At 32.3% G+C, this 15,803-nt stretch overlaps 3 protein-coding genes across 6 annotated transcripts; 1 reads left to right on the forward strand and 2 right to left on the reverse strand.

The window, feature by feature from the left end:
• The first annotated feature begins 3,380 nt into the window (after window positions 1-3,380).
• On the forward strand, window positions 3,381-4,169 carry LOC130957820 (uncharacterized). The gene has a single exon (XM_057884665.1). The coding sequence runs from the start codon at window positions 3,381-3,383 to the stop codon at window positions 4,167-4,169; it is 789 nt and encodes a 262-aa protein (XP_057740648.1).
• Window positions 4,170-5,173: 1,004 nt separating this feature from the next.
• On the reverse strand, window positions 5,174-9,027 carry LOC130954509 (pentatricopeptide repeat-containing protein At5g39710). Of its 4 annotated transcripts, none has more exons than XM_057881256.1 (4): window positions 8,783-9,027; window positions 5,826-8,317; window positions 5,619-5,702; window positions 5,174-5,471 (listed from the first exon to the last, which is right to left on the reverse strand). In XM_057881256.1, exon 2 carries the CDS (start codon window positions 8,275-8,277, stop codon window positions 5,995-5,997), a length of 2,283 nt encoding a protein of 760 aa, XP_057737239.1. In that variant the 5' UTR covers window positions 8,278-8,317; window positions 8,783-9,027; the 3' UTR covers window positions 5,174-5,471; window positions 5,619-5,702; window positions 5,826-5,994. The 4 variants fall into 4 exon arrangements, with proteins under 4 accessions (XP_057737239.1, XP_057737241.1, XP_057737240.1 ...); XM_057881258.1 differs by having other exon boundaries at window positions 5,174-5,491; XM_057881257.1 differs by having other exon boundaries at window positions 5,609-5,702.
• An 818-nt stretch (window positions 9,028-9,845) lies between these two features.
• Window positions 9,846-12,951, reverse strand: LOC130958046 (peroxisomal nicotinamide adenine dinucleotide carrier-like). Its single transcript, XM_057884933.1, has 11 exons — window positions 12,643-12,951; window positions 12,447-12,563; window positions 12,256-12,330; window positions 12,014-12,144; window positions 11,870-11,924; window positions 11,477-11,629; window positions 11,200-11,268; window positions 11,010-11,108; window positions 10,816-10,884; window positions 10,550-10,604; window positions 9,846-10,404 (listed from the first exon to the last, which is right to left on the reverse strand). The coding sequence occupies exons 1-11, from the start codon at window positions 12,727-12,729 to the stop codon at window positions 10,214-10,216; spliced, it is 1,101 nt and encodes a 366-aa protein (XP_057740916.1). The 5' UTR covers window positions 12,730-12,951; the 3' UTR covers window positions 9,846-10,213.
• Window positions 12,952-15,803: the final 2,852 nt, after the last annotated feature.

The following is a 15,803-nucleotide window of genomic DNA, read 5'->3' on the forward strand; positions in this document are numbered from 1 at the left end:
AAAAAAAAAGGTTTATTTAATGAATGTTATAGAAAGCTAATAGTTAAAAAATAAAATAAATATTCTTCTAGCACATTTAATGTGTAAGATACTTAAAACATTTTCAATTAATTTACATTTTCTATTCAAATTTTTTACTTAAAATATTTTATTAACAAAATTTTTTATTTTTTAATAAAGGATAAATGTTTCATTATATCATGGACTCAGAGGTCTCTTTCTAAAATAAATTAAGCTGCATGTTCTTAACTATAGAAAACGTTGAACTCGTGGTTCTCTTTGGCAGTGCAGTGCAGGAAAAAATTTCAAAAATGTCACTTTTTAAGGATTGAACGAACTTATCAATCCAACGTTTCTTATGGTTATGTATTTCTAACTAAATTTATGTTGGATAAAAAATCTTTCCCCACATTCTAGAATGCAGTACATGGGTTGGTAAATTATCATGAAATTAAAAATGGGCAATCGAGTTATAAAATCTATTTTTAGTGTATATCTACCCAACTGACCAACCACCAACAATAATAATAATGTATTTATAATTCATAATTGATCATTGAATCTTATTCATAATAAAAACTTCAAATTCAAATACTATTCAACTATGGTAAGTGCAATAGTCACAACAGAAATCCTATCCAACTCTTTTGAGTTTTGACATTAGAGTAGATATACAATTCGCGTATTTTTATATATGTCTTAATTTCATAGTGCAGTATTTAATACAGTTCAACAATACAAGATATAAATTTAATGTCTTTGACAGGATATATGTGTCAGGAATTACAGCTTAATTTGTTAGGACTTTGCAAGATACAAAAAGGATAAAGGAGTCTAAGAAGATTTTGACTTTAAATTAAGTAGATAAGTAATGTCTTTTTATCAATTCATTGCGTAATCGTGGTATATATATATGTTAATTCTTGTGACATACCGACATGTTTACTTATGAAAAATTGTTATGTAAATAATAATTTTTAGAGCAAAATTTCACCTATTCTAATAAGATTCATGATAAATAAAAAATGGTTAATAAAAAATATTTAAAAATTTAAAAAATAATAAATATTTTACTATTCAAAATTATATCGTTTTTATATTTATGTGGTAGTAAGTAATAGAATATGTATTATTATAGATAACAAAATACATAAATAATTTTATTTTATTTTATATTATTCATTAATAGAAAAATATTTATATCCACCATTTATTATTATAAAGAATCTAATTGATATTTAAAAAAAAACTAATTAATCCAATATCAAAATTCTCGAAAATCTAATTTTCGTTTTATTCTAGATATTTCCTAATTCCACCCGTTTAAAATTTGATCCTATTCAAGTTGAAAAATGCAAATTTGTCAAATGCAAGCTATATAATTCCTGTGGGAGGGTGGGTGATAATGATCTGTTTAGCAACAAGGGTGGGTGATAAGTAAACAAGTATATTCTCATAATCTCATTGTTCATAAATTCATTAAATGTGTCATTTAAATTCAATTAGAAAATTAACTTATTTTTTCGATTATTATTAACTAACTTTTTAAAATGACTTCTATATTATAAATTTTAAATTTTAAATTTTAAATCTTAAATTTTGATTCAAAATTTCAGATTCTCTAAAAAATAAAGATTGAAAAAATAATTTACCCAAACCAAAGTATCACGGAGTATTATTGTGATATTTTAGTTTAGGAGACTGAGTATAGAAATTAGAAACTTTGGTGTATCAATCTATGTGACCACTTTAATCATCACCAGAAAAAGTTAGCATTATTCCTAAAAATCCTTATCAAACAGATGAAAAAGGAGAACTATAGAACACACAAAACGGTAACTTAACCGCTATCTTATCAGAAAAGAGAACCGAAAAAAGCTTTGTCTTGCATCTTTATTCTTCTTTAGCTAAGGTGCTTGTTTTCCTTTAATTTCAACGGTAAATTTATTTAGAACTTGAATGCCCAAATTATCTTATTAGATTTTTTTTTCAGTAGGCTTGTGTTTTAATTTAGTTTCATAAAGTTTCAACGGTTATTTGCTGGAATTTGAATGGCCACCGTTTTAATTATATGGAGAATTAATGAATTACAGAGGTATATAAAAGATTAACAGTCTTTCTTCTTGTTGATTGAATACCAATTGAGAAAATTATGAACAAACATCGAAAGAAGAGTAGATTTGGATGGATTTGCAACATTGACATACTTTAATCATTTTACATGTTTCTTAATTATTATTTTTTTACTAGGAAGAAAGACTTTTATTCGGCAAGATAATCATACAATCATTGACAGCTAGAAGAGCCACCTACACACCACACAAAATTTTGACATTTAATTTAGAATCTATAAACAATTTAGAGAAGGAATTAACTCACCGTGATCTATGATAAATACGGTGATTATTTAAAAAAAATATCTATATAAAAAAGTCAACCATTATCGTATATAGAATTACGTATTTACATTTTTTTAAAAAAATTATTATATTAATTTAAACACATTTTACTAGAACAGATTTTGATTATTCTAGTAATTATTTATTTAATCAAAAAATATAAATTAATATATATACAAATATATAATAAATGATTTGATGAGTCATTTTTAATATACATAAAATATTAAACAAAAAAAATACTACAAAATACAATGTATAAGGATTTTTTTATATGAGATCATCTATAAAGTATAAACATTGAAGATCATATAATTATATTGCTCTATGACTATCAATAACATAATATCTTAATCATTTTATCATTTGTTACCCTTAAAAAATAGCCTTTTTTTTATATAGAGGTAAAAGTAGTGGTATATCTTAATATTGTAAATTTTGGTATTTTTTAAAATTGTGAAAAATATATAAATTAGAGGGTCCGACTTTTATATCTCAACTTTTTTTTAACACAATCAAACAGTCCAATTTCTGTACCTCTACAAATTGGACGATCTTTATTTTAATACACCTAACACATCAAACGTCTAACTTTTACTTCTCTAATTAAACGGTTTCACATTTAAAAATAACAATCTAACCGTTTACATTTCGAAAAAACACATCGTTCCCACTCTAATATCAAAAACAAAAAGTATATATATATCCAACAGTTTGTTACCTAGATGGAAGCTTCAAATTATTTCAAACGAAAAGCACATTAAAAAACTCATCATTGCACCAAAATCTAAATCTCCCTTTTTCCACTTTCACCTTTTGGTTACTTTTTCCCTTGTCCATTGTCATCATCCTCATTCTCTGTTTCATTCTCATCAACTCTTAGTTTCTTACCCTGTTACCCACCCATATATATACGTTTGAACTTCAAATACGATTGCGAATTGATTCATCAAACACAAATAATAAATAAAAGCAGTTGAAATGGAAGTTGCCATAGCAGTTCCTATTCACTCTATGGACTTCAATTTCCACAGTAACTGCTCCTCCCCTTTCTTCACAGCACCTTCAACCCCCCAACAACAACAACAAAATGATTTCGATTTCGAATTCGAATTCAGCGGCCAACTCCAAAGACCTTCCCTCTCCGCCGCCGACGAGCTCTTCGACCGCGGTATGATCCGCCCTCTTAACACCGCATCTTCCATTGATCCACCACCAACACCAAAAGTAGCAACACATGAAAGGTTAAGAGAAGAAAAACCGCAATCGCAATCGCAACCGCAGCAACAAAAACAGAGTGATGATAGCAAAAAAGAGAAGAAAGGCCTTTCATCCTTATTCTCCGAAACTGCGATATCTTCGTTCTTGTCATCGATTTGGTTCAGAAAACGATACCGAAAATGGAGGATAAAGGATATTCTACTGTTTCGCAGTGCATCAGAGGGGAGATATAAGGACAACGATGCATTCAGAAAGTACGTGGTTCTGTCCAAAACGAAGCCGCATTACGACGAAGATGACGACGTCGGGAACTTGAGCTTCCGGTCCACAACGGCGACGGCGACGGCGGAGGAGAATTCCGGTTCGGTGTCGAAACGGAGAGTTTCCGCTCACGAGTTGCATTACACGGTGAACCGGGCTGCCTCTGAGGAATTGAAGAAGAAAACAATGCTGCCTTACAAGCACGGTTTGTTAGGGTGCTTGAGCTTCAATGCAACTTCTGATTTACATCTCATTAGCTCAAGAGTTATGTCAATGGAACGTTCATGAATCATAAAAGGTTAATCTTCAGTTTGAACATCAGACGGATCTGAACTTCATTCAAGAGTCTACTGGGAGGAACAGGCTGAATAGTCTACCAATCCAAGTTGATTTGAAATTAATTTTTTTTTTTTTGCACCAAGGTATCTATCATGTCAAAAGCCCAATGACTAATTCCTCGGATACTGCAGAGGCAAAGTGGACCACCCTCCCAAGCAAGCAAGCTCCATTTCCATCCTCCAGTGAGTATTGAATCCGGAAAAGATGGTTAAGGGACACAGACCATCATCCATTCATCCTTCTATGCCAACTTGCGTTGGTTGGTTTGAAATTGGTTAGCTTGGTAGCGCGGTGCATATATGTCATTAATTTCATTCATGTTGTTTCCGTTTCATCCACAAGGTGATTGAAAAATGGATGAGAAGGGGTGTTTCAATTTACACACAAGAATAGAGAATATAGATTTACATTTACTACACAAGGTTATTATTAGTTATGTCTATTTTCGTCTTTTACGCTTGTTATGTTTTTTGTACATTGTATGTGGTAGTGGTAGCTTTCAGTTTTTGGTATATTGTGTTTATTCAGCGAAAATCTATTTCGACTTTAGCGAGATCATGAGATTGTCAAATACAATTAGAAGGTTGTATTAGCTTAACACGTCATGTTTGCAGAACAACTTGCATGTATTTTATGCTCCACTGGCGTGTGCTTATGAAACTAATTTTGTTGAAAATTAAAAGCGTTATTTGTCAAACTAAATTAAGTATGATTGACAGAATAAATAAATAGTTTGATTTTGATCCGGTAATTTACACTATCATATTATCAGATACTTAGTTCATGTGGTATTTATTGGATAAAAAAATACAAGTGTTTTACCGAGACTACAAATGCAACAAAAAAGAAAAACGTCATATTTTATTAAGTAAAATATTTTGGTTGATTTTTTTTTAATTTCATTTTCTAGAAATTTTCTGAAATAACTCTTAAACGTTAGAAAAGAACTCCAGTATCCTTGAACAAGAAATCACAATATTCAACTAATAACATTTGCCATTTGTAGCACAGCTCACTACTCTCTGAATAATGAATGTCAATTCAACACTTAAAAAATCAATACCATTCATTAGCAATGCCATACATGACTGCAACCCTGCTAGAATCCCCTGAACTTGTACCAGAGATTTCAGTGACATCCCGCAATAATGCTGTGCCCGGCTACTAGGATTCAATCCGTTTGCGCAAGTCGTCGCATTTCTTCAAAATCTTGGCAGTTTTGAACTTCTACGTGTTACTGGAGATTCCAGCCTGCAGATTATCAATGTCTGCTATTGTAATTTCATGCAAATCATTGTCAATTAGTCTAACTTTTGCATTTAGCTTTATCAATTGCTTTAATCATTAACAGCACTCAAATCTAAATAGTAAATACTATATAGTCTTACATGAACTTACATGCCCAGAGATAATTTCTCAATTTAAGCAGCATTCCCATACCGTTTATATCCTTCATAAAAAGTAACTCCTCGAACTTGAAATCTAAAGGAAATTAAAAAAATTGTCATATTTGGTATTGTGGAAATACTATGAAAAAATAGGAATGGGAATGGAAATAAAATGGATTATCATTCCTATTGCATCCTATTGTTATTGTAGACATACCTGTCGTTAGGAATTTAGAAAGCAGATCAATATGGGAGACAAATTGAAATCTCATTCTTGACAAGAACCCGTCCCTGCATTCCAAGTCCTCAAGCACAATCATGCTAGATATTTAGCATGAAGGGGTGGTTCAAACTTCAATGCAACAAGTTCAACACAACGAAAAATATTATGTAGTTGCTGGAGAATATGTGAACTTCCCACCATCAGGTAGCAGGCCATCCTTGGCCATATCAACTAGGACATTTATTGCAGCATCCATGTTACCTTCTTTGAAGTTAATTTCAAGAAGTACTTTCGCTAGCTCGGCTTCACTGAGCCTGCAGCTCCTCAATATGTTTTGCATTACCTGACTCACCTCGTCATTCATCCCTTTTCCAGATAGAGCTTTAACTAGAGCAATCACCGTTACAGTATGAGAAACAAAACCATGACGCACCATCTCCTTGTACAAATTGTACGCCTTATGAACATTTCCACCTCTACAATGTCCATGTATCAATAAATTATAAACTGCTTCATTGGGCTTATAATTCTTCTCAAGCATTGTCTCAACAACTTGATCTGCTTCCTTCATTAAACCCTTCATGCAGAATCCTTTGACAAGAGCAACCACACTCTTAAATTCATTGTTACTGCAGTTTTGTATCAAAGTATCGTATGTTACATCATTTGGTATAGATCCATCAGAAAACAACTTCAGAAGAAGCTTTTTTGCTTCTCTTGTCCTAGCTTTTTTATTAAGTCCATTAATAAGAACACTATAGGTAACTACATCAGGCAGAAACCCCTTCTTTATCATTTCATCATGCAAATGGAGAGCCTTACCTAGTTCCCCTTCCACACAATAAGCATTTATCAAACTAGTGTAGGTACATTCATCAGGTGAAAGACCCCTGTTCATCATTTCTTGGAAGAGATCAAACGCTTCACCCAATTTCCTCTGCTGAGAGAGACCTTGAATAAGCGACGAATATGTGACAGCATCAGGCAGCACACCCTTTTCAACCATCTCAAGCTTCAACTTGAATGCCTTTCCCAACTCTAGAATTCGGCAGAATCCAGATATAACTGTGCTATAACTCACAACATCTGGGGACAACCCCCTCTCAACCATACCCCTTAAAACTCCCATGGCTTCTTCCATCCTCTCCAAAACACAATATCCATGGACAAGTGCATTGTAGGTTATAATTGACGGCCAAAATCCACTAACAATCATTTCACTCAAAACCTTATAAGCCTCGTTCAACAACCCCTGCTGGCAGAAGCCATCAATTATAGTTGTATACGTCCTCTCATTTGGGCTCAGCCCTCTAACTCGCATCTGATTCAAAAACTCCATCGCACGGCCTAAATTCTTAGCCTTGCACATACTATTGATCAATGTGGTGTAAGTAACAACATTTGGAGACAGTCCCTTCCTTGCCATCTCGGCATGAAGAACAAGTGCATGGTGGAAATTCCCTTCTTTACAGTATCCATTAACAAGCGTATTATAAGTCACCTCATCTGGTGCCAAGCCTCTCCTCTCCATCTCCGAAAGCAATTCCCTCGTCTCACTCATCCTCCCCTCGCGACACAATCCATTCATAACAGCATTATATGAAACCAGATTGGCTTCCACCCCCTTCCTTGACATCCCCCTCAACAACTCGAAAGCCTCCCCCACCCTCCTCGCTTTACAACATCCATCTATCAAAGTGTTAAAAGTAACCACATTTGGCAAACACCCACTCCTCTCCATCTCACGCATTACACCAAACCCTTCCTCTAACCTCCCTTCAACAATAAACCCCCTAATCAAAACATTATAAGTATATATATTTGGCGACACACCATTTTGATTCATATCCCTCAACACATACTCTGCATCGCTGACAGACAGCTTAGACCTCATAATAGCATCAAGCACTGTGTTGTACGCTAGCACACTAGGCATAAACCCGTGATCTTTTGCCAAATGAATAATGTTCATTGCCTTGTGAGTTAAATTAAGACGAGAGTAAGACTTAACAAGCAAGTCAAAGACCGCAGAGCTGGAGTTGCAGGAGTGATAGGAGTCCCTGAGCTGGTGGAAAACGAGGGATCCCATGGGGTCGTTTGGGGAAGTGGATAAAATGACTTCCTCAGCAAGGGATTGGGCATGGTTGAAGAGCTTGAACCGGGTGAGAAGATGAAGAGCAAGGCACTTGCAAGGGAGGGTAAGGAAAGGGTGGGGGCGAGCCCATTGGAGGAACTTGAGGAGGAGGGTGTGGGGCTTGTGGTGTTGGAGAGTGAGCAGGGCATAGGAGGCAGCATTGGGAGTGAAGTGAGGGGAGAGTGTGGGGAGGCAATGGGGATGACGTTTGAGGTACGTGATGGCCCTGTCGCCTATCAGGGTGTCTGAGGATGAGAAAAGGTTCTGGCTTTGGGGTTTGGGAGAGTCCATTGTGGGTTTTGGATGGTCCATGGGAGCACCAGTGACAGGGTCGGCAAGATGTTAATGCTGCCTGAAAAGAGGATAAAAGAATATGTTTTACTCAGAAATCCATACTCAATCACCCTCTACTCTTCAAAAATCATACAAATATAAATATCTAACTAGAACTAACACAATTCTCTCTCAAACTAGACTTCAGAGAACCAAATCAGCAAAACTTAGGGGTTGAGAAAGGTTCAGAAAATTGAAGTACCAAAAATCAGAGTATAGGCAACCTCATAATAGTCTCCAATAATTCACACTTCATTATATACTACACATTTACCATGATAGAAAACTAACCTAACTGACAGTTTGGCATAATCATCGTACAAAAATTCAGTAACTACAATCTAAAGCTTAATCCACAAATCATGTATATTGTACTAATTAGTTAGCATTACTCAATAAATACAATCACAGACACCGGCAACATCTACCAAAGACTGTAAATAAATAACTGAATCAGTATCAATGAGTTTTTTTTTTTTTTTACCTTTTTAGCCTTCTTCTCTTCGCTCTGTCTGTTCCATCAATTACACCACCAGCACACTCGTACACGTCGGCGACAACCGAATCAGAACCGGCGACGTCGGGGATCTCAAGGTGCGGCAACAATAGACGTCGTGCGGCAGTGCACGGCGGATCACGACCGGTGGCAGCTTAGGCAGTTATGGTTCCATTTGGAGGGAAGATGGGAGCAAGGAGCTCGCTTCTCCTGGATCAACTCAACCCGGTTCGATACTGTTTGGCCCAACATGTACTTGGATTATGGTTCTAATTTCATTTAATGGCCCATTTGAATTATTTCTTTTTTTTCATTATTTTCTTTACTCAACAACCCTATTTAAAAATAAATTTAATTTTAATACACTGTTAATATAAAAAAATGTATCCAATCATATTTAATTTTATAGATAAGAATTTACAAGATAGACATAAAAATAATTATTTTTATTAATATAATAATATATAATTGAATTTATATGTAAAGCTAGTGATATTGTGTTAAAATTAAATCTATATTTTTATATTTATATACTATACTATATATAATAGGAAGAGAAATACTACATAACCAGTAAATATTATGATTTAGAATTAGTATTTATCCAATAATAATTTATACTCATATTTATAAAAATTTATACACAAAAAATATATAATTTACACATATGTTTACTGAATCTGTACACATAAATTAATATAATTTGTACCTATATTTTTAAGAATTTACATATATAAATTACTAAAATATATTTGTGAAGAAAATTTAATATTTATATTGATCAAATAATACTAAAATTATTAAAAACGGCTGAATTCCAAGAGTTTCTCCAACAGGAATATAGAAGATAATTAATTAGTGTAATTGTTTTTCAACAATTCTCTTCATCATAAATACTGTATAACAAAAAATTGTTAATTCTAAGAGTTAAACCTTATGACTTTTCAGTTCTAGTGTCTTAGATAGGCTCAAATTTATTATTATTATTATTATTTAATTTATAAAAAAGTGAATTAGTAGGCAGTGGCCATTTATTATTATGAATTAGTGAATTAGCTATAATTAGAGATAAAATCCCTCAATCATATTCATAAGTATCGTAACAATAGCAATACATGGTGATGCTAGCACAGTAGCACGCAACAATTTTATAATGTTTGCAACGTGCCGTAAATATATGATTACAAATGAAGGTTGAGAAAAGAAAGGATGCTCTTAATATTCACGTTTGAGACTAAATATTCTTCTGCAGCACTCTCTACAGCTTCATTAGCTCTCCAAAGCTGTCAAAGTTAGTCTTACTTTTATGCTTCACCATAAGCTGTGAGCATTATAACTGCATTGGGGAGAGGAAGTTTCTTCCATATTGCAAAGTTTATCTGCTCATTTCTTTCTTTAGCTTATAAGGAGGAATGAAAGTTAATTCCTCAAATTTGATACAACTTTTTTGCTCTTATCTGCCAATGAAATGAAAGCCTTAACAAGCTCCTCCTTAATCATGAATAGAACAGAAGCTGCAAAAACACTCTGTACTATCTTTGTGCTCATCCCTTTATAAAAACCAGGCAATCCTTCATAACGGATCATTTTCAGTATTGCATCAAAGGTACCTGCATTTGTAACATTAGAAAAGGTCAAAAGAAAAAAAAAATTGAAAAGTTAAAGTGGTATTGTGGAAAATAACATTATATAAAACAACAATGTAAAAAGTCCAAAGGAAGAGTTGATATGCATGGAATCTATCTAAAAGCAAACCTGAGTATCTTAATGAGTTACTAGCACCAATCTCCTGTTTTGCTTGAAGCCTTGACTGCAATATGAAGTTATAAGACTCATTAGGCACATACAAAAGAACTAGATCTGCAAAATAGTCACTTAGATTTACATGTTATTGCAGGCAAGACTTGCATAGTGTCCAACATGCAAGAGTCAAAGGTATGAAACTCTGCTTCCTTGAATGAATGCAAAACAACATCCACACTCATGAATCATGATCGCTTCATATATATATATGGTTTTACCTTGACAACCAGTAAGGGATATGTTGAAACGGTTGCTCCAAGTTTTGCTAATGCTCCCAGGAGAAAGACCTTGAGAGATGAATGTATGTGTTTAGAAATAAAGAAGAGTCAAATTGAATTTCAACAAATATCACAGAGATCAATGTAATTTTCCATCAAACAAATTAAAAGGGGTTTCTAACTGTGCTCTATACCTCCAATGCAGTTACATTACCCTGCTTCTTAGACGATCGCGCCCTTAGACGCTTTAATGAGCTCTCATAAATCATAAACTGTATTGATGGATTGCAGACCTGTAATTCAAATTCCAACTCTTAAAAAGATTATATATCTAAATCTTCTTCATGAACTTAACACATCAATGTAACAGATCATGAGACTAACCATAATAAGTGCAGGGATGACACCCTTCCAAAATCCAACAATACCAGCTTCACTATACACTTCATTAGCCTTTCATCCAAAACAAAATCAGCATTATCAAAACAGAAAACATCTCATGTGACCAGAAATATGACAACTCTAAAATAGCATATACTTTTCTTTCAATACTACAATGACAAATCTAAAATTGAAGTATGTCCTGAATCATTCCCTGACCAATGTGACAACATAAGCGATAATCGAAAGTAGAATGTGCAAGAAGAATCCAGAGACTAACTGCATGTATAGTTCCATATGGCCGTGGTTTCTTAGAATCAAGTTCAGCCAATTTCTCTCGTAATATTGAGCCTGCTAAGCTGCTTTCAGAAGCTGCCATCCTCAAGGCCTCTTTCTTTTCCTCCATGATTTTTCTTTCTGCTTGAGTATGTGTCTAGAATCAAACAATAAGTAAATGTCACATCGAAATCGGACCCAAAACATGGTTGCATTGTTTATATAATGCATCATGGAAATTGGACAATGACCATTATTAAGAATTCTAAGTCACCCTATACCACATAACCTAGGAATGCCAATATTAGATTATAAATCTTATTATGAAAAGCAATCATAATGCCATACAAACTCAAAATTGTAGTAAAATATACAGTATTGAATGCGTGGCGCCTACCTGCATACGAGTCACAAGAACCCATATTGGATTTGTTAGCAGCACATTCAAGGACCTGCAAAATGAGACAATTACAGCAATATAAATAACAATACAAATCAAAGAATCAAAATGAGAGAGAAAAGTAGAGATAGTATTGTTCACCCAGCAATAGCAGCAACAACAAGCCAACCAAACATTCCAACAGTACCATCTCCATGGCCTTTAAGTTTTCTAGCAGCTGCAAAAGCCACTGCCTTGTTCTTGAAAATCTGATAGAAGTAATAGTATATTCCCTGACACCATTTGAAATAGCATAATTCAGATGAAACCCTAACAATAACAACACAAAATACACAATCATCATATCACAGAACTAAACCTTGAATAACATTGAAATTGATAACCTGTGAAGCAGCAGTTCCAAGCAGAGAAGGCTTAAGGCCACTGTAGAGTCCACCCCAACCCTCACTTCCAATTACCTGACCAAAAAAAAAATATCATAAATTTTATAAACAAATTAAAACATGATCCGAAATAGGGAAAATAAAAGAGAACAAAATAAAAAGAGGAGAATTAAATTAAATTAAATTAACACATGAAGGATCTGAAGAAGAGTGCCAGGAGCAGAAGTAGTGGTTGTATTGGAAGACTGAAGAAGCAAACTCTGATTGTTCCTCTTCAGTGTTCTCTCAGTTTGCTGACGCGTGTTTACCTTCAAATTGCAATGGAAAATTGATTAGAATACTAATAAATAAATAAATAAAATTAAGAAGAAGAAGAAGAAGAGGTACCGTTTGAAGAGGATAAGTTATGATTTGAGCAATGATACCGCCACCGGCACCGGCCAAGCCATTTGCTAGGGCGTTTGATTCTGACATGCTGCTTCTTCTTTTTTTTCTTTTTTTTTTTTTTGGTTCACTTCACAATTCAGAATTTCACATAGATGTGGCAGAAGAAGAACAGATAGAGTAGCTCAGAAACTGAAGCAGAGTGAGTTTTGGTCAATTTTGTTTCTTGTTAATTCCGAAGGTTTTGATTTGATTAGTTAGTACTTAGTTGAATATGCTTATCAAACAGTTATGACTTGTGGTTGTGGTGTAATAACTGCCTCAGCCCTCATGGTTGGTATTTGTTAACCTCATATGGTAGTTATACACTGTTAGAGTGTTAGTTACACTCTATTCACTTGTGTAAATGAAAAGAGTAAGTTCATAATAGGCTGTCAAATGGGCCAGCCTTAATCTCGTTTTATTTGTGGGTTATAATTTGTCAGTCAGGCTGTTTATGCCGCTATCCGTTTATTTTTTTATTTTATATTTTAAAAAATATTTTAATAAAAAATTATTATTTTTAGATCAAAAATCTTAAATAAATCGTATTTTTTAGTTGATGAATCAAATTTTCGAGTTGGATCGAAATTAATATCAATTACAAATATTACACTTTTTGAAAAATATAAAAAAAATAAACGAACCGTCCGTTTAGCCTGCAGACTAATTCGTTTAACCTGTTATTTTTTTTGTTAATTGGAATCAATTTGTTTAGTCCGAAATTTAAATGCACTTAATTTTAGAGGTAAAATTCACCTATTTAAATGGGTAAACAGGCTAACCGATAGATTTAGCTCATTTTAACGATCTTAATTCCTAACAAACTTTATCGTTGTTTCGATATTATAACTAAATATTTTCATGAATAATTATTTATTGATAAAAGCTTACGTGCATTTTTATTGAAAAGTTAATAGTTAAAAATTTTTAAATGATAATTGAGTCAAACTTGTTAGATTATCTAATGATTCTTAAATATCATACGGTTTTTTACTTTATTAATTTTAAGAGAAATCTAAGCCGTTAAAATTAATTATGAGAGTAAAAAACAAATTAAAATATAAAATATACATTAAAAATAAGTTAAACTATATATATATACAAATATATAGTTGCTAATTTTAATATATAAATAATATTTTCGAAAATTTTATATGTGGAGACAAAGAGAATTAGGTATTATATTGATTTACTAATAGTATTTTTTTCAAGTTATTTTTAAATTCAAATTTACTAACTGAATTGAAGGTTATGATTATATATATATATAACATTTGCACAGTTTAATTTAGGAGAGTAGGTGAAAAAAATGAAGTTATCATCTCTTAATTGATTTAGGAGAGTTTCATTATCATTATGCATATGAAAAAATTAAAAAATTCCAACCAATTATTCCATACTCATTTATCCGGATAGAATTTTCTCTCTAATGCTTTGCCCCCCTCATTTTATAGTTAGATGTACATGTGCAACAAAAACAATTTTTTTTGGTATCATCTTAGAAAACTTTCCCAACTAATAATTTCTCTTTATATATAGTTATATTTAAACACAAAATTTTTTTTTTTCACTTTTGCTTCTAATTCTTGATAAATCGTTAATCCTTAACAGATTAATCCCAACTCCCAAGCTTCTCTCACCTCAATCTTATATTCTTGAAACACAACCATATTTCTTCTCCTCCAAATTAAACTTCATATACTATATGCGCAAAAGATATTCTTAATTATCCAGTTTAAAGTATAATTACCTAATGACTCCATTTTCATTTAATCTCCCCACACTATATGTTTCTAATTTTGTTTCTAGTTATACAATACAGACCAAAACAATTGAAGACTCCTTTATACGATCTACACTGCAGAAAGCAATCTTTTAGCACTCAGCATACAATCACGCCACAAGGATGAATAATATTTTGAATTCAACTCTCAAAATAAATTATTTTACAAAAAATAATTGACAAATTAATTCCTAATTTTTTTTAAAAAAATCAAATAAATTAATTAAAAAAATATATAATGTTACTCTTATTTTTTACAAGCTAATTCGCACATGATTTATTTACATTATATATTTGAATAAATTTAACAAAAAAAATGATATTATTAAAATTAACGTCAGAATTATTTATTTTCATTAATTTATATTAATTTTTTTCTTGATGCATTATGTCACTACCTAAGTCTATACTCCAATGTAGGAGTGATAACGGAGTGGGTATTTATCCTACCTGACCCGCTTTGCCATACAATAATATGCATGAAATTCGTCTTGCTTTCATTTGTAGGTAATAAAAAATTGAATTCTAACTCGTTTTCACGAGTATCTGTCCATCTATACTTGCTCTTATAATGATTAAAATTCAATAAATAAAATTAAATTTTAAAATTTATATAATCATCATCATATATATAATATAAATTAAGATAAAAACTTAAATATGATATAATATTATTGATAATTTTACTAATTATTTTACATATTATATATATATTGAGGTGGGTATTATCTAAATTCGATTCTATCCTATTTAAGACTTATCCCACTAAAATAGGTACCCGTAAATTCGAATAATGTTATCATCCTTATTCCAATGACCTAAGTCTTATTAGTAACTTTAACATCCTCAACACGAAAATAAGATTGAATAAGACTTCGAAACTATATAATCCAACCAGGCCCAAAAAGCCAAATTGGATAGCAATGACACGATTGGATCTTAATTCGGGCTTATAGACTCATTATCCGACCTAATTTGGGAAGTACGTTGGGAGCTTCCCACTCGCAAGAGGATTTAGTATACTAAACAAGAGCTAAGCACCTATGATGTAAACTGCCACATTACCAAGGGTGGCAATCGTTGCGCGATTTACTTGAACAAATTTACCAAAATAATAAGTCACCTTCAACTTTTTTTTTTTAAATTAGGAATGAGAATCGAACTCGCAATCTTTTAAACGAATATAAACTATAAAGAGACTATATTATTTGAATTATAGTTTATTAGCATAAATTACCCTTATTTACCTGTAAATATTCGCTTCAGATAATTTTTCAATCAAATTACACACTATTAGAATTCATATTGACTTTAACATCAGAGTTTTTTTTAGGTATCT

Source organism: Arachis stenosperma, chromosome 10 (assembly GCF_014773155.1).
Source record: "Arachis stenosperma cultivar V10309 chromosome 10, arast.V10309.gnm1.PFL2, whole genome shotgun sequence".
NCBI classification, from domain to species: domain Eukaryota; kingdom Viridiplantae; phylum Streptophyta; class Magnoliopsida; order Fabales; family Fabaceae; genus Arachis; species Arachis stenosperma.